The 19,686-nt window shown below is 40.5% G+C and overlaps 1 protein-coding gene across 4 annotated transcripts in view; it reads left to right on the forward strand.

Moving 5' to 3' along the window:
- The first annotated feature begins 810 nt into the window (after positions 1–810).
- Positions 811–19,686, forward strand: part of mtcl1 (microtubule crosslinking factor 1) — a 45,897-nt gene continuing 27,021 nt past the window's right edge. For 2 of the 4 annotated variants that reach the window (XM_077515756.1, XM_077515763.1), the window contains exons 1-3: positions 811–1,941; positions 7,747–7,971; positions 8,203–8,361. In XM_077515756.1, the coding sequence (XP_077371882.1) occupies positions 1,246–1,941; positions 7,747–7,971; positions 8,203–8,361 (1,080 nt within the window). In that variant the 5' untranslated portion in view covers positions 811–1,245. The remainder of the gene's footprint in view (positions 1,942–7,746; positions 7,972–8,202; positions 8,362–19,686) is intronic. The other 2 variants (XM_077515740.1, XM_077515750.1) reach the window with 2 other exon arrangements.

Below are 19,686 nucleotides of genomic sequence, written 5' to 3' on the forward strand. Positions count from 1 at the left end.
CATAAAGGTGCATGCGTACTTATAACAACGTAGTGTACACCTGCTGAATCTAATGAGATCCAGTATCAGAAATGGTGCCACAATTTTCCCATTTGCGAAAATAGGTGTTGCTTTAATTTAATGTCTATTGTAGTTGTAGTTCTACTGTGCTGCCTCCTAATGAATTATCCTTAATATTAAGGTTAGTATCTGATATAATCAGAACAGAAATTTGTTGCTAGAGCTTTTGGACTAGGGTACATTTCAATAAATTAGAATATTGTGGAAAAGATATTTCGCTCAACAAGTTCAAGTTCAACTCCTAAAGATTTATTGACAACACAGTAAATATTTCTTCTTTTTTTTTGTACCATTTTGACGGAGAGCTCAAATGAAAACCCCAAATTCACCTCAAAATAAGTTCTGATAAATCTAGCCAAATAGCACAATTGCCTAAGTAATTTTTGAGCAATTTTGGAAAACAACAAATTCAGCAAATAAATTACAACAAAAATAAATTTTTAGCAAGGACATCGGTATTTTTTTTACATTGATATCGTGACAAATTAAATGGTTAAAAATGACTGAGGCCATTTCTTATTAGGCTAATTATGTTGGAATTGTAAAAAGGTAATGTATTGTGAATTTCGCACCTAATAAGATGCAGATGTACTTCAAGTGTCCATTGATTATTGAATGAGTCCCATGGTCTGTTTATAAATTATACAGAGCTGAAATCCATAGTGGAGTGTGCATCAAGTGAACGGAACATGAGCGTGCACGAGCTTCCATCAAAACCCACGAGGTAGGCGCGCGTGTGCTGCAACCTGCGCATGCGCCGTGAAGCCAATCACGGGCGTCACACAACCGCAGCGATTGCGGATCTACACCGTCGAGTCACAGCCGGGAAGTAGTAGCAGAGAGCCTTGGCGGAGGAGATGGAACTGGACAACCGCAAACAAGAGGGAGGCCGATCGGGTCTTGATACGCCTCCGCCGCCAGCATGTCTGCCACCTGCCCGTCTCCTCCTTCCTTAATCCGGTGTGACTGCAGTCCTCTTCCTCCGCGGGGACCACAATGACACCCTTGGTGAGCGAGCGAGTGAGTGTATGAGCGCACACTAGTGGACGCGGTACCGCGCAGGATGCTCATCTCGAACCCGACCAGGAAGACAGTCCGCAACTGTTGTTCCCGTCCCACAGTGCCGACCGAGCGTTTTCTCCATCACCTCCCCCCTCCTCTTCCTTCTCCTCCTCCTGCTGGTGTATGATGGAGAGCTCCAATGGCTCTGCAGGCAGCGACACCAGACCCAGCCAGCCGGAGAAGAAGCGACCGAACCGGGTGCCCTCCCCGGCCAGACCTTTCCTGAAGGACGTGCACGCCCGCGCCGCCAAGCCGCCGGCCATCGGACCCAAATCGCCCAAACTCGGCAAGCAGCCGGCTCCGAACCGCGGCTCCAGGCGCAACCTCGCCGCGGTCAAAGACAAACCCGCCGCGGCCACCAGAAGTAGCGCCAAGGCCGGGTTGGCCAAAAAGCCCAGCAGGCTCCCTGGAGCCGAACTCAAAGCAGTCAGCAGTCCCACCCTCGCCAAGGCTAAGAAGGGGAAGCTCGTCCCGGCTTGCCCCGGCCAAATCGCCCATGGCTCCCCAGTGCGAGTGCCGACCGGTCTGGTCGGCCAGACCGACAGCAGTTCGGACCTGTCGGACTGCCCGTCCGAACTGGCGCCGGTGGCCAGCAGCGACGCCGAGTCCGGCACCGGCTCCAGTGATAAGGATCACCCGGGGGCAGAGCGTCCGTTGCGGACAGAACCACATTCGACGCCGGCTACTCCGGTGCTCAATCCCGCCCCCAAGGCTACTTTGTGTCTAGTTCGGACAGGTCCTGAGAAGAAACCCAAAGGAACCGAGGAGGAGCTGTTGAGGGAAATCGAGGATTTGAGATCTGAGAACGATTATTTGAAGGTAAGCACGTAAGATAATCAATTATTTTTGTTTATTTGGATCAGAATGGACTGCAGGAGTGTCTCACTCAACACTCACAGGACACTTCCAATGAGATGAAAAAGATGATAAAAATCCTCAGGACTGATTAAATAAACTAACTAAATAAATAAATATTATAAAGTTGAGAAGTTCAAACATTATTTTGCAGCACACTGTTGCCATGGCGATGAAAACTGATGTTGATTTTGATGGTTCTTTTTTCTTCTTCATTATTATTCTCGTTTATTTTTTTATGATTGAGCAATTTCGTATGAGTTTGCTTGCTTTTTGTCACTTAACTCGGGACTTGAAGGTGAAGATCTGAGACACATTTATGTCTTGCACATATATGACTTCATAACAGTTTGCTGTTAGCATTATCAGCAATGAAGCCAACATTGTGATTGGGGACTTATGAGGAAAAAAATACAACTTTATTTATTCATTTTTTTTTCTTTCTTCCTCATCATATAATTCAGAAATCTCAATGGCAAAATTCAGTCATATAGTGTATTTGTACAGCAAGTGTGTATATTTGTGTTTTTGTGTGTGTCTTGGCCTTGGTGACAACATTGCGAGCGGTTAATCAGCTTTGCTCTCTGCACTAAAGCTGCCCCTGTCCCTGAGGACTCGCGTGTCCCATGTGTGCTCGGGCTCAAGCGGCCTCCTGCTGCTCCGCCCCAACACACACGACTCACAATGTGCTTGTATGCCATTGATGAAACACCAGTTTGACACTCACTGGCCGCAACATGACGTATGCTGGCCCATTGTCATCATCATCATTCCCAGAACTGTATCTAGTATGTTTCCATATGTCTAAATAAGCACAATGTTAAGATCATATTGTCAATTTACAGGTTTAATGTGGGACTTTATGGGTGTTAAGTAGAAATAAGGGCAACGATTTGATGTTTCTTAATATTTATTAAGTATTCAATGACATTTATGGTTTGAAAATGATGCCCGAGGTGTTTGTATTCAGGTTAAAAGTTGTAAATTTGATACATTTCATCCATTTATAATTAAGTATGTTTATCTCACTACTCTGCATCGTAAACCCCTCACCCTTTACAACGATCGTCTTTGTATTTCCTGACAAAGCTCACTGAATCAATACGGCTCATTTCTCGTAAAAGCCACAGGAAACGGGAAAAAGATTGTTCATTTGTCAATGGACAACAAACTTAGGTTCAAATGTGTTTTTGAATGAACTCCTCATTTTATGACGTGTTCTTCGAGTGAGCTAAGTTACCAGTTAGAGTAAGATGAATTCACATCAGTGATGGAGATGAAGAGCATTTAGCCGACCATCAGATCAATAATGGGCAGCATAAGAAGATTCAGTGGAAAAGGCAGGTCACTGTTTATACCTCACATCATTTATTAAATGGGATGTCACCCTGTCGAGAGTAGACCCTGTTCCACTCCAATCCTGTAGGTGGCAGTAGTGGGCATTACAAAATGGATGCAAACTTGATTCAAAGTATAATTAAAGCCGCAAAGCTATTCAAATGCGCCATTGTACTACTTTATTCACAGAAAATTCTTGAAATTATCAACCTTTAGTTTGAAGTCACATGATTAGACAGTGCGTACAACAAAGCTTTCACTTTTTAACCGTTAGGCATTATTGTGACCCGTTTTGGGCTTTTTGATGGTTCTGACCAAGTCATTTCAAAATAAGATAACGCCCACGGGTTTTAAGAGGTAGTAGGTCAGTGCCCAAAACGGCCCCTTCAAACTAAAATGATTGACTTCCTGTTCAAGTGTGATGTTCTTGGGACTTTTATGTACGTCCTATTATGATAGACATGTACATTTTTGTCACTATAGGGCGCAGCTGATTGAATTTTGGCAGGTCAGATTTAGGTACCTCCAACATAAGTTTTCAGCATGTTGAGGTTCCTGAAAAAGGTGATTCCTTTGGCAGAATAATAATTAAAAACAACAACAACAACAACAACAACAACAATCCCAAGAGATAAAAAAAAAAAAAAAAAAAGATGAGATGGCTTTGATAAAGTACACAGAATTGAATATAAAACTAGAATAGAATAGAGCGTACCTTTGGGGATTACATGCTAATACATGCTTGTGATTAGAGAGGTCCAGTAGTGGCGCTGCCGATGATGTAACTAAGCATCTTATCTCTGTGGGATGCTCCAATATTTCATGTCTCCTTTCAATGTCGAACTGTGCTTCCGTGTGCAATTTCGTATGACAGCTTGAGAACTGCTTAGTAGTTAAGAGTAGGAGGTTCACCGCAATCTTTCAAGAAGCTGCCACATGCTCACGGACAGAAGGTGGAGAAAGTCAATTGATTAAAATGAATTGAAAGAGTAAAGAGATTCTTTGTTAGCCGACGAGCTAATGACTTGTTCAGGCGAGTCGACCTGTGAAGATCAGACTTGAAGACTTGAAGTCATGTCAGGCAGCAGGTGACATGTTTGTTTTTTTTAGTTGGACTAATATCAACTTTAGGACTGGTTCTAGCCTGAGAACCAGGTGGTACCAATCCTAGATATATTTTACATAGCAATTTTAGGCATCACGAACACAACCCCAGCAAACTCACTCCGTATCGCGTCTTGGAAAGTTGGGCTAAAATTAGCTAGTCTGGTAACCGATTCTGGACACAGTCACCATCAAGTGCATTTCTGATATGGGGCAAACCTAACCAAACAGTGGGAAGAACCAATCAGCGAAGAGCGGTAGTTACATATTTTGGGGAAATTCCTACATATTTCGACCTAGTGTAGTTGCCGTGGTTGGTGAACAAATACAGCCTCAGTGTGTTTAACTCATTGACTCCCAGCCATTTTCAGTGAACCAACACCTTTGGTCACAGCTGTTTTACTGGATTTTGACTGATTTTGCAAGGCCCACAGAACATTGTGTTCGATTGCTATAAAAACATGGAACCTACCAAAAGAAAGATTAGCACATCTTAAAAATATATATTTGTATGTTTCCATTTTCGAGCATTTAACATTAGAATGCAGTTAAGTTTCATCAATATTCATTCACATTCATAAAAAGAGCTTATTGCAACATGATCCTGGCTGATCTCTTATACTCTGCTGCCACCTGCTGGCCGTTTTTCTTTGTAACAACTACCATTGCTTTAAGCCACCTCTTCATACCAGAAGCTGCATCAAAGCCTTCTGTATGCTTGTGCATAAAAAAACAACAAAACATAAATACGTTTTTGGGAATGAAGGACAAAGTGTTAAAAAACGTATTTACACGTTTTTGGGTTTGAATGAGTTAATTCACTGATATGAATATATGACTGGATAGCCATACACGCCCGTGCAAGCCGTTAAAGCGACAGGGCGGCCATCTTATTCCTCCCATCTCGCGATCAGACTACTGTATATAGTAAACTATAAGTATTAGGGGTGTGAATTGCCTAGTACCTGACGATTCGATTCGTATCACGATTCACAGGTCACGATTCGATTCGATACCGATTAATCCCGATACGAATTTATAAGTCGATTGTTGCGATTTTTTTCATTCAAATTTAGAAAATACTAATCAGTAAGCTTGTAGAGTGTAAGATTTATATGAAAATGTATTATTTATTTATCTGAAATTTCAGACTTATAGAGGTTGTAATCTGTTTCATGTTTGAACAGCATTAAAATAAAATATTAAGGCTTAATGTTCCGTTCATATAACATTCTTCCATGCTCAAGGTGTGAATCCTAAAAAAAAAAAAAATCGATTCTGCCGATTATTGAATCGATTCGAGAATCGCGCGATGTAGTATCGCGATATATCGCCGAATCGATTTTTTTTTTAACACCCCTAATAAGTATACTGTACAGATTATACATATACAGCTCGTAGGCTCTTAATATAGGGCCGGGGTGGGGGTGAGGGGGTTTGTGGCGGGGTGGTCACGATTTTTAAACAAGTAAAAAAATAATAAAAAAAATAATAATAATAATAATAAGTGGACGGTAGCCTAAGCCTTTGTGCTGCTTTGAAGACCCCCTTTTTCTTTTATGACTCAGTTCCTTAGACCCCAATATTAGATTTGGCAGAGGAATCTTTTGTTTAATTAGTCCTAATTCTTCACTAAAAAAAAATTACAATTTATATATATTGTATATTATACAAATATACTGCAAATATCATTAAGCATTTATACATGTATTTAAGGCAAGTTGTAATATGTCCGAAGTTCTCTTGTTGATGTTTAACACATTTAAAACACCATAAATCATGTTGCTTCTACTAAGTAATGTCTCAAATGTTCTCCAATTTCAATACTGTAAATGTATAGGATCGTATGCAGAGAAACGTTTCTCGGGAGGAGCAATATGGCGGCTTCAAAAGTCTTGGCCGATTGGCTATCCTGTAATATATTCAGATCAGTGGTTTAATCGCATTTCTATAGCTAAAATGTGCGAATCTGTGGCATTTTCGCCGTAGACAAAAAAATAAAGTGAAACGCCACGGAGAAATCAATGCATTCAAGTTAGGTGGTCTCAGTAAGTGGCAACGTAAGATGACTGCCGGTGGCTAAGCGTCCATTCATATATAAGTCCATGATCTTGACACATCTTTTTAAATAAATGTTGCAGTTTTTTCGGTTGCTGGTGTTTTTAATTAATGAATATGTGTTTCTGGTCATTTAAAATGTAATTTAATACTAAAAGAAACAAACTATCGTCTCTCCCGCACGCCATTTTGAATGGACTTCCACCGCCGAAGAGTGATTTTGCTCACGAAGAATACGCCATAGCAAATACACAAATCCGATTGCACGGTACGTTTTTTACCGGCCAAACAGCCGTCAATGGCAATCTTTCCAAGTGGGTTTAACTTTCCAGGCTAAAAAAAAAAAAGCCTCTCACCAGTTCCACTGATCAACACGAAATTGGGTGAATATCTCTACCATAATCCGATGGGGAAAATAAGTCTCAAATACCCATGCCTGGAATTTTATAAAAAGTCGTCCTAAATGGTGAAACCTTTTTTTTTTGCCTACGCTGTCTAACATGGGCAGACTGTGTTGTCACCTATGACGCTAATAAGGGCAACGGGTATCAAAATGGATGGATGAGTCACACTGATGCTGAATAGTGCATACTACTCTTTAATTTCTAGGGGTGTTAAAAAAAAATCGATTCGGCAATATATCGCGATACTACAGCACGCAATTCTCGAATCGATTCAATAGGCAGCCGAATCGATTTTTTAACATCCATTTTTAATGGAAAAATATTCAACAAAACGTCTAACTTTCACACCTTAAGCATGGAAGAATGTTATATTAATGGAACATTAAGCCTTAGTATTTTATTTCAATGCTGTTCAAACATGAAAAATGTTACAACCTGTTTGTTAAATACAGTGGCTCACAGTTATAAAACTGAAGTTTCAGATCAATAAATAATACATTTTCATACAAATCTTACAGTGTACATGTATAAGTTTACTGAATGGTATTTTCTAAATTTGAGTAAAAAAAAAAAATCGCAACAGTCGACTTGTAAATTCATATCGGGATTAATCGGTATCGAATCGAATCGTGACCTATGAATCGTGATACGGATATAATCGTCAGGTACTAGGCAATTCACACCCCTATTAATTTCCATAAATCAATAATCAATCACTGTCACTCTGTCTTAAATTTAAAATCTCCATTCGGAGCCCCGTGGCTACAAACATCTGCTGCAGTCAACATTTGCCATTGAGTACTAATTTATACCAAAACTGTGACTCGCTGCTCTGTATTCAGTATAAAACACCTTGCGGTTGCAGGATGAGGCGGAGGAGCTGCGGGCGGAGATGGAGGAGCTGCGCGACACCTACATGGACGAGGAGGTGTACCAGCTGCAGGAGCTGCGGCGCGAGCTGGAGCGCTCCAACAAGAACTGCCGCATCCTGCAGTACCGGCTGAGGAAGGCCGAGCAGAAGGGCCTGCGCGCCGCCCAGACGGGACATGTGGACGGGGAGCTGCTGCGCGCCCTCGAGCAGGACCTTAAGGTGTCAGAGTTTGTGTGTGTGTGTGTTTCAGTTCGTCTCGATGTACTATGAACTTGTGCGTTCATTTATAAGTGACGTGACAGTGCGTCTATACATATATTAGGGGTGTGCACCTTCCCAATAAAAGACTATTTGATAAGTATCTTGACACGCGGGCTGCAATACGATGGCGGAACATTTTAAAGTGGAACGATTTGATTTGGCTCAATTTGTGTGGTCATGTGACCCCAGGTGGCCAAAGACGTGTCGGTGCGCCTGCACAACGAGCTGGAGAGCGTGGAGGACAAGCGCAGCCGGGCCGAGGACGAGAACGAGCAGCTGCGCCAGCGCATCATCGAGGTGGAGATCTCCAAGCAGGCGCTGCACAACGAGCTGGAGCGGGCTAAAGAGGTCAGCGAAAATAAAAACTGTGGCGCGCCAAACTCTCCCGGGGATACAGACGACATACACCGCAGCAAAGTTTTTTTTTGTAGGTCATGTCACCACTTGTTTGTAGGCAAAATTCAATAATTGGTGCCCCAAAATCCCAATTAAAAATTGACATATAGTAGGCCAGTCACGCTTACTACGGTGTTACCTTGTCAACATGGGGACAAGGGACAGGGAGAGTCAGCATGTACAGAAAGTTAGACAGACATTCCCCTACCGATCCTGCCCAATAACAAACACGTGCCCTACATAGATGCCCTACAATAGCAGACAAAGAGCACGGGCAGTGAATATGTACAGGAAGTCAGGCATTAAGAAAATGATTGTGCCTCACGAATTCTGCCTAGCAACAAACAAGGGGCAAATGTGACGTGACCGCTGGCCTACATAGCAAAGAAAGGACAACGCAGACAGACACTCCAAAATCGGCACGAAACGGGTTATGAGACATGTTACGGGCACGAAAGATTGTGCCCCATGAATCCTTCCTAAGCAAGAAGATCATTTGTTCACAAGGAAAGACAGCATTTTCTGAAAATGTCCTTAACAGAGTACAGCCCTGGATGTCTGTCTCTCTATTGCTACTTTTGTTGACTCCGCCAAGGAAGCAATAGTTCTGTTCAAATTTCTTTATCCACTCAGCAAAAATATAAACACATTTTTGTTTTTGCTCCCATGTTTTTTTTATGAGATGAACTCAAAGATCTAAAACTTTTTTCCCACCTACACAATATCACCATTTCCCTCAAATATTGTTCACAAACTAGTCTAAATCTATGATGGTGAGCACTTCTCCTTTGCCGAGATAATCCATCCCACCTCACAGGTGTGCCATATCCAGATGCTGACTAGACAACCTGATTCATGCACAGGTGTGCCTTAGACTGTCCACAATAAAAGGCCACTTTGAAAGGTGCAGTTTAGTTTTATTTGAGGGTTCTGGGGACGACTGTTTTTCTGGGGCAGTACTGACTGGTTGCCTGGGTCCCCAGACCCCCCCACAAAAAAATAAAACTAAAACAAAACTGCACCTTTCAGAGTGGCCTTTTATTGTGGGCAGTCTAAGACACACCTGTGCATGAATCATTGTGTCGAATCAGCATCTTGATATGGCACACCTGTGAGGTGGGATGGATTATCTCGGCAAAGGAGAAGTGCTCACTATCACAGATTTAGATTGGTTTGTGATAAATATTTGGGACAAATTGTGATATATCGCGTATGTTGAAGAAGTTTTAGATTTTTGAGTTCATCTCATAAAAAAATGGGAGCATAAACAAAAGTGCTGCATTTATATTTTTGTTGAGTATAAGTTAGCATATGTCTAGAAATGGTGTTGTAGTCATATGTAATACAGTATATGCATAGCGACTATGTCCTGTCCTGCGTGGGCTGACGTTAGGATGAATGGGACTGCAGGATGACTCCAGGAAAGTGGATAGGTTTTTGGCGGTAGGTTCTCCCTTAAGGTTTGTCCCAGAAAAACAAATGCTGTCTCCAGTTCTGCATCCCCCACACCCACCAACCAGCACATTCTATAACAAGGCCAATACACGCTCACGATGTAATACAATCCAATAGAAAATCTGTATAAAAAAAATAGCGAGTTAGACGTATTCATTTTAAAGGTTTATCCTCACGAATGTGGTAGCAGGTGAGCTAGCTGGTGGCTATCATAGCTGATTTTGGACAGGAGGCGGAGTACACCCTGAAAAGGTCAGCTCATCGCAGGGCACGTGTAAAGACAGTGATTCACACTCACATTTGCACCTTCAGACGATTCGAATACACAAAGGATAAAAAGCCGAACAAGGCTGTCGTAATGATGAAGATGGGGGGCGAAGCGAGGGCGATGCAACAAAGTTCGTGATTAGCTGCTTTGTTGTACATTTAGCAATGTTTCAAAGTTTCAAACCTTTCACGGGTGATACCTTCCCTAATCGTCTGCGAATTACCACGGAGTACTAAGCAGAAGTTGACTTTTTTTTTTTCAGTTTCAAGAACTTACTGCAAAAAGTTGCACTAAGCCACAAGGATTGTTTGTGCCTTTGGCTACAATGCGACACAGGATTTTGGTTAAAGTAAGCCATTTTAAACTAAAAAGAATACATTTAAAAGGAACCCCGGCTGGCTGTCATGACAAGTTTGCTCTATATTATTTATTTGGTTGTTACTAACATAACTATGAGATTCATTTTTCAAAAATAATTTCTATTTTAATTAGGGGTGTGAATTGCCTTGTACCTGACGATTCGATCCGTATCACGATTCATAGGTCACGATTCGATGCAATACCGATTAATCCCGATATGAATTTACAAGTCGATTGTTGCGATTATTATTTTATTTTATTTTTTTTACTCAATTTAGAAAATACCTTTCAGTAAACTTGTACATGTACCCTGTAAGATTTGTATGAAATTGTATTATTTATTGATCTGAAAGTTCAGCTTTATAACTGTGAGCCACTGTATGTAACAAACGGGAATTGAAATAAAATATTCAGGCTTAATGTTCCATTAATATAACATTCTTCCATGCTTAAAGTGTGAAAGTTAGACGTTTTGTTGAATATATTTCCATCAAAAATGGATGTTAAAAAAATCGATTCGGCAGCCTATTGAATCGATTCGAGAATTGCGTGCTGTAGTATCGCGATATATTGCCGAATCGATTTTTTTTTAACACCCCTAATTTTAATACATTTTGGAGAAACATTATTTGGGCGTACGCCATTGTTATTTACGTCGCAACGCATTCCGTGTGTAGTGACGTAGAATGGCAGTGGTTTTCTGCCGAGCAATGTGAAATGCCTATCAACAAAGCAAGGTAAACCTCATTGCGTTCCAAAAGAAACAATGTGGGATCAGGAGTCACGGTCCCCGGTGCGGTGCTCTCGTCATTCAACAGAGTCATTCAAGAGTTTTGATCGTCCCTTTAGGAACGTAACAGAGGCTTACCTTGCTTTCTTTATTGGCGTTTCACATTGCTCGGCAGAGAACCACTGCCATTCTACGTTACTACGCACGGAATGCGTTGCGACATAAATAACAATGGCGAGCTCTGTCAAGACATTTGCAAATTTATTTTGGACAATATCTATTGTAATTTTGTGCTTTCTTCACCGAATGTTTTTTTGGGGGTTTTCAACTATGACAGATCGTTTGAAAAAGAATATTATTTGATTAATCTGTTAATTTATCTTGCTAAGTTTTATATTCATAAATGTAAACGTGCAAAATCGAAACCTATTTTTTCCTGTTTATGAAAGAGATTGATGTATATTTTCAGTCCATTTCTACTTCCAAAAATAAGAAGGCTGTCAAGACCTTGATTTTCTGTTCTCATTTCGGTATTTTTAATGTTTCTTAGTTTAAGACCCCTGGCAACTTTTATTTTATTTTATTATTGTTATCTTTTCTTTTTTTTCCCTTTTTCTTTACTGTTTGTGTGCTGATTGTTTGTTTTGTATTTGACATATTTGGCTTTTGATTACAATTTGGTCAATAAAGTTATTTAAAAAAAAAAGTAAATAACAATGGCGGCGTACGTCTAAATAAAGTTTCTACAAAATGTACTAAACTGGAAATGATTTTTGAAAAATGAATCTAATAGCTATGTTAGTAACAACCAAATAAATAATATAGAGCTAACTTGTCATGACAGCCGGGGTTCCTTTTAATGTTATTAAAAAGTTAAAATAGATAAATTTCGGAACACAGTCTATAATCAGCACCTCGTGCTTTAACTGTTTACTTTCCTTCGACTGTATTGGCCTGGCTGACACACTGGGTAGCCAGTGCAGTCTGAATCACGGCACATTTAACATTGTACTGAATTTCCGAATGCTGTGAGTTAAGCAGTGCGCTCATTCCAAACGTATTTCCAAACGCACCCACAAATCTTCCCTTAAAAAAATAAACAATTATATATATATATATATATATATATATATATATATATATATATATATATATATATATATATATATATATATATATATATATATATATATATAGAGAGAGAGAGAGAGAGAGAGAGAGAGAGAGAGAGAGAGAGAGAGATCTTTTGGACTGGTCTGACTTAGAAGGAAGACAATTAGAACGAAAACCTACAAAAAAAAAAGCGTGGTAAAACTGCAAATAGCTGGTCACAAATGAAAACCCGCAAAATAAATGAAGCCGCAATAACTGAACCGCAAAGCAGCGAGGGAAAACTAAATACTAGGGGTGTGAATTGCCTAGTACCTGACGATTCGATTCGTATCACGATTCACAGGTCACGATTTGATTCGATACCGATTAATCCCGATACGAATTTATAAGTCGATTGTTGCGATTTTTTTCTCATTCAAATTTAGAAAATACTAATCAGTAAGCTTGTAGAGTGTAACATTTATATGAAAATGTATTATTTATTTATCTGAAATTTCAGTCTTATAGAGGTTGTAATTTGTTTCATGTTTGAACAGCATTGAAATAAAATATTAAGGCTTAATGTTCCGTTCATATAACATTCTTCCATGCTTAAGGTGTGAATCCTAAAAATAAAAAAATAAAAATAAAAATAAAAATAAAAAATAAAAAACAATCGATTTTGCCGATTATTGAATCGATTCGAGAATCGCGCAATGTAGTATCGCGATATATCGCCGAATCGATTTTTTTTTTTAACACCCCTACTAAATACAATGGCTAAATGAATGCAACAAATATTACAGATTATTGACGATGTCAATGCTCGGTGGCTGTGAGTTACCTGCCGACTAAACTTTGCACACACCTGGTGTAGCAGATACACGTGCATGTGGTACATACGGCTCACCAAACACAAATATCCCTCGGCCCCCACATCGACAACTTCACAGGAAATTCGAGTATGGATTGCTTATCGAAAGCTGGTAGAAGAACGTGAGAGAATCTCATTGACCCAGTTAGCATGTGCTGCTTTATGAGTGTGTGTGTGCGTGTGTGTGTGTGTGGGAGACTCCGCCAATGAGTGAGGAGACTCCCTGCCGCAGTGGCACACATACACTGCATGCATCCTCCCTTTGAACATAAATACACGCCGACCATTTATAATTCAGTACAGTGCCACATCATCACATTAACTTTCTTTGAACCGGCTTCAACTGGTTTATGTTAGACGAAATTTTACCCCAGTGTCCTGAAGGTAGACATAAATTCATATTAACGTCTGCGAGTCGTGTTTTCGGGGGATGACGCAGAGTTCTGTTGACGCGAAGACATGCGAGACGGCATGAAACTGTCGCATTGTTTTACTTGTCGGGATTTACAAGGCGGGTTGAAAGGCTCTCCAGCCTGACGGTGATGAGTTTTATCTCGTAAAATACATGTGAATGTCGGGAGATGACATTTTGTGACTTGCAGGCTTGTTAATACATGACAACATGTCAAAGCAAACACCCAATAGACAATGGAAAAATGTGTGTATGTATGTGTTTAAACTGAAGAGCAGTTTTGGCAGCCACAGGAGATTCTTGCTCCATGCTAAGTTTGCGCTAAATGATGTGCTGTCTTTACTCCACAGTTGTCACTTTGCTGTGACGCTCAGTTTTCCGGTTGTCCTCAGTCTCCTAAACACTCATTGTGCCAATGCAAAACAGGTGTGAAAATTGGAATTCGCAACAGTCAAAGAGAATAAAAATAGTTAGAAAATGACAAATGGTGAATAGATCAAGAGTTTCCCCCATAGTCGATCATAGAAATTAAGTCAAATGTCCATTGGCAGTGTTTATTAATGTAGCTCAAGTTAGCAATGGTTGCTACAATGAGCAGGTGCAAGTATGCTGCAACTCGCTAATATGGATTTTTCATCTTTTCAATGAAAAGACTTTGAAATATATCTTTAGTGAGGAGGAAGAGGAGACGAACGACTGTAAGAAAAAGGGAATGGGCTCACCCGATTATAAAGGCAGGGAAGGATGTTGGGAGTTGAGTCTCCTCCATGAGCTCCAGCTATTTGGAGACCGCTTAGAGGTGTATGTCAGGCTACTAAAAGTTTCTCACTGCTTGTCAGCCATGGCAGAGCAAAACAAATATAATAAATCCAATAAACCCAGTTAAATGCCATTTTAGCGAATCAGAAAGTAGAAGAAAGTTACTTCCGGAAAGGTCCACATAACATAGGTGAATAATACAGAAGGTTGAAACTTAAGGTTTTTGTTTTGCACCATTGTTGCGGTTTATGTTCTTGTTCTGATTGATGCATTCAATGCCGCCTGGTTTTCACAGATTTCTCAGCACAATCTACTGTCTCCGATTTCCGTAATCTCCGGCCACCCGTGGCATCTGTCGGGTGGCGATAACACTGAACAGTCAACATTCTCCGGCCACAATACCCCTCCCCCCTCATTAGCGACTAATTGTGAGCCGAGGGACACGTACGAGAAGCGGGTGGCGTGAGGAGGGGGTGCGAGGGCTGGCCTCATTATCAGCCAGCTGGATGCGCCAAATCCCAACACCCCCACCCGAAACTCTTCAAGTTCAAGCCCATGGCACAAGTAACCCTCTGTTGTCTGGCGTCCATTCCTATTCTTCTCTTTCTTTTATTTATTTATTTATTTTTGGTGGGGCGGTGGGGGCCGTTAATACAATGATTCCCCCTTTCCTCCATTATGCGGTCTTTTATCAGAAGTGACTTCCTTCTGTTCTCTGATTGGCTGAAATGGCCTTGCCTTTGAAATGGATGCTAGTGCTATTTGTGCTTAGCTTAAGATATATCCATAAATAATGCTATGCTAAATAGCATGTAGGATGCTTTGTTTCATTTTTTACTTGACTTAAGGTGTGTTGGTCCCTTACTGTTAAACACCTCCCTGTCATCACGCTACAATTGGGAGGTGCTAATCATAGCATCAGTTGCTAATTGTTTAGCTGAATCAGGGGCGGGCAAACTTTAAGTTCAAATATTGTGTTTGTTATTCTAATTTTTAATTCAGTTCTTTTGCTAATTAAAAATGATAAATAATAAAAAAAATACAATAAAATTAAAAATAAATAAGAAATATAACAAAATAATTTAAAATGATAAATAAATAAAATAAATAAATAAATGACGATAAATACATATAACTAACCACTAAATACAATTGAATAGATTATCGCAGAATATTATCGCAGAATACTTACCATCAATGAATTGTTTGTCAGTTTTTGATTACTATTTTGTCTGTCCCTGAATGTTCTGAACTCCCGTTTCCAGCCTGTGTTGCATGGATCTGAATAAGCTGCAGTGAAGGGACGCATTGACATCGCTCATTTCCCGTAGCTTAGAGCTTGTGTTGTTTAGACAGCAAACGAGTTGCGAGTGAATTAACAACGCTTCTGTTGGCTCTGTAATGTCATTCATTATAGCGTGGACCTCTGCCAAGGCATCTGTGACGCTCGTTTGTGTCTTCGAGTTAGCGTTGGACAATAGATCCCTATGATGCGACGTCACTGGACATTTTAGAGAAAGGGTTTTGTAGCCTCAAGGTCAAATATCAGCGAAGACCACTCACTAGCTGATGACTGGTCGCGACAACAGCCTGTGGTGATGCTTGAGACGTGATCTCCCGAGACAAGATTCCACGGGCCACAGCTCAGGTTCTGGTTCCGTCATGATACTCTGACCAGCTGCTGTCCTTTCCTATTAGGATTATTATATTTTCATCATGTCACAAAATAAACATAATGGCAGTTTGTCTGGGGTTTATTTTAGCTTGAACAGTCCCAAATTCTCAACAATCTTCTTCAAACTTTCATGTCAAGCTAGCACTCCACTGATTCTGAATATATGAATTTCGTTGCCAGAGTATAGAGAAGGTACGGATAGTGGATTTAAGACATTATTAAATAATAGGGCTCATTTATCTCTCCAGGACGCTCTTATCTTGATAAACTTAGTCTGCTACTTAATTTTCCGTTTCTTAATTCTCCGTTTGCCTCTCAAATTTCAAGACACTTATCACTTCCAAACTTTTAAGACTTTATCTTGACTTAGCCACAGAAAAATACTCCCCCCCCCCTCTTTTATTAGCTTGATGAGAATCGGTGCTCAAATGTACCAGCCTGCCACGAAAGCACCTCGAGATGCCATCAAAAGACACTCGTGATGCATTCAATGACTAGTTGGCCAACACACACAAACACAGGAGGGCCCCAAAGATAAGATTGGGGAAAGACAAGCCATTATGTCATCCATAGTCTCAGTTCCATTCTGGGCATAAGTTCTACTAGTTGTTACAAAATGTTCTGTTGCCTTGTGGTGGTTGTATTTGCCACGTGTGTTTTTGTGTGAGTGTGGAAGCTCCATCAGTGTGTGTGCGTGCGTGCGCGTGTGCGTGTGAACCGTAGAGGGTGTACTCTCATACCGCCTCTCCTCGCTAAGCCGCCGCTGACCCCGGTCGGGGAGCCGACACGCAACAGAGGCTGGCACAATGGTGCTTTAATGGGCAGCGTATACACACACACGCGCGCACACACACACACACAAAACACCTCACTTATTCAACACACTTAAGTGTATTGTCATAGTTTTATGGCTACACTTGTAAAGCAGTAAAATGCTGCATGTGGACGTTTATCATCCACAATAACTTTTGTCACACGTGGCCTCCTCCAAGCACACTGTCGAACAAATTGGACACATTGTGTAATTTGTCTTTCTTTGATTTCACGTCAAAATATTTTCACTCGTTGGCATTTTATCTACGACATGGCTGTGTTGTTTACGAGATGCTCGCCTCCTCCTCTGGGGAGGGGGGCGGGGGGGAAGCTGACCTTGAAGCGACCTCGGGGAATGCCGCATCCCGCCTGTCTCGCTGACAAATGTTTTTTCTCTTCTGATGCTATTTGCACGACACACATACATATACAGACAAACCACACCTGCTAACTTGACTTACCAATTACAGTTTTATGCAGTCAGTTAGTTAGGTAATTAGGTAGTTAATGTGTTTTGTCAGTTAGTCACTCAGTCATTTAGTCAACTGGTTAGTTAACCAGCCAGTTAATTATTTAGTTACTTTGTCGGTTGATTATCAGTTGGTTGGTCCGTTAGCTAGTACATTAGTTGTTTAGCCAGTTAGCTAGTCACTCAGTGGGTTGGTGGTAAGTTAGTCATTAAGATAAGACTGGTTCGTTAGGTACAGTATTAGGTAGTCAGTCAGTTAGCATGTCCTGTGAGTCAGTTGGGAACCTAGTTCAATTAGTCAGTTGGTTAGTTACATAATTGGTTGGCTAGTTTGTCATACTGTCAGTTAGTTGCTCCGTCTTTTTATTTTGATAGTCCATTAGTCAGCCTGTTGTCCAGTTTATCAATTAGTTAGTTCGTCATTTGATGAATTATTCAGTCACAGTTAATCAGTTCATAAAATAGTTAGTTGCTTAGTCTTTTAGTTAATTAGTTATTTAATCCACTTAGTTACTTAGTAAATCATTCATTTAGTTAGCTAGTCAGGTAGTCAGTCAATTGGTTATTTGATTAGTTACATAATCAGCTGGTTTGTCACTTAGTCAGTTTCTCAGTCAGTTACTTGGTTAGTCTGTTTTTTAGACAGTTTGACAGTTGATTAATTGTTCAGTCATCCAGTTAATCAGTTCATAAATTAGTGGGTCAGTAAGTTATTTGTTCAGTTAATCAGTTATTTAGTTCAACTGCCAGTTTGCCAGTCACTTGGCTAGTTAGTCAGTCAGTCAGTCAGTCGGTCATGTAGTCAGCTAGGAGAAAAAAAACTTGCACTTCTTTTGGTGAAAAGGTGGTTTATAAGCCAGAGCGTACAAATATTTATTTGTGTGACCTAGTTACATTGTATTTATCCACAATGTGCTGTAGCTTTCTTGCACGAGTGCACCTGCGTCAATAACGTTGAATTTCTGTCAAGCCCCATCTTTTTCTTGATGGAGCGTATCTTTAGGTGTTATATATATATACTGGAGGCTTTTTCCTGGCAGTGCTGCAAGTTGAATATAGATCAGTGTGATGTGTGCTGTGAAATATGCAGTGGCTTCACATCACCATCTCCCCGCATTGTGAAAAGGATGCCATACACATTGACGAAACCTAAAGTTTTTCACAATTTAGCATCACCCATCTGTCTAGCATACAAGTGGCAAATTTGGTACCAAATAGGCAAACCTTGAGGATGAGTTCATCTTTCGACGGGTCTACTAATGATAGATATTGCTATGTAAAATATATATTTTTTTAATATGGGAAATCCCAGGTCATGCTAATTACTTAGAATTTTGAGTTGTATGTTTAGTCAGCAAACTTAACTGCCATGCTCAAAAACTCACGTTTCACAATTTAGCATGGGCCATCTGTTTATTATACTTGGTACAAATTTGGTAGTCATCAGTCTTGGACAAGTTTATCGTTGAACAACACTTGAACTGGACAAAATGACCCTAAAATGATTGCTGCAAACAAAAATGGCCGACCTTCTGCAATTTCAAGCACACATGATAGATACTGCAATTAGATTTCTTGTTACAGTGTGATACCTTTTTTTTTTTTTTTTTTTTTAATCAATTTGGATAAATCAGTCATAGTAGCAATTTATGAGAATTTGGTAACAATCGTGCACAATCGCTATGACACAGACCCCTGGAAATGGACACATTGGGCTCAAAATGACATACTTCCCATGTCTTCTTATTTTGTGATTCTACCCATGATTTTGCAGTTAGATTTCATGTTCTTTTTATATAGTGACGAAGGACGATTTATTTGGGCCACGGATAATAGAGATGAATGAACCGCACCACTTGCTTGAGCCCTAATTATCTGAGTAGTGTTTACATTCGCTCAAGTGCGTGCGCGGTATTAATTATTCTACTGAAATGGATTAGAGTCCGCATCTGACTCTTCTAATCGGCCTCGGAATAATTTATAGCGACATTTATTCCGCTGTTGTGTGAGAGTTAAGATTCGAGCTTTATCTGCATCCAGCCGCTCTCAAAAGCTCCTTTTGTGCAGCCATCCCGCCCCCTTTCGGGGAGCGCTCCCCCCCGTTAAATCCCATTAGCGGAGCACGACGACAACACTCCTGCCGCTGCAGTGTCCTCCTTCACCGTGGTTTTCCTCCCACGTTGCGAGGCAACATCTGACAAGCTAGCCAACGGTGATGCTAATCATGTTACTTGTTGACTCGTATGCTACAGGCTAATTTGACGTTGCCAAGATAGTTGGTGTCATAAGTAAAACCCATTCCTTGGCCCCACTTTGATCGGTCTCCAAACCTTTAGCTCAATTAGCTGTTCCATGACAAATTCAAAGCAT

The sequence above is a fragment of the Festucalex cinctus genome, chromosome 1, assembly GCF_051991245.1.
Source record: "Festucalex cinctus isolate MCC-2025b chromosome 1, RoL_Fcin_1.0, whole genome shotgun sequence".
Lineage (NCBI taxonomy): Eukaryota > Metazoa > Chordata > Actinopteri > Syngnathiformes > Syngnathidae > Festucalex > Festucalex cinctus.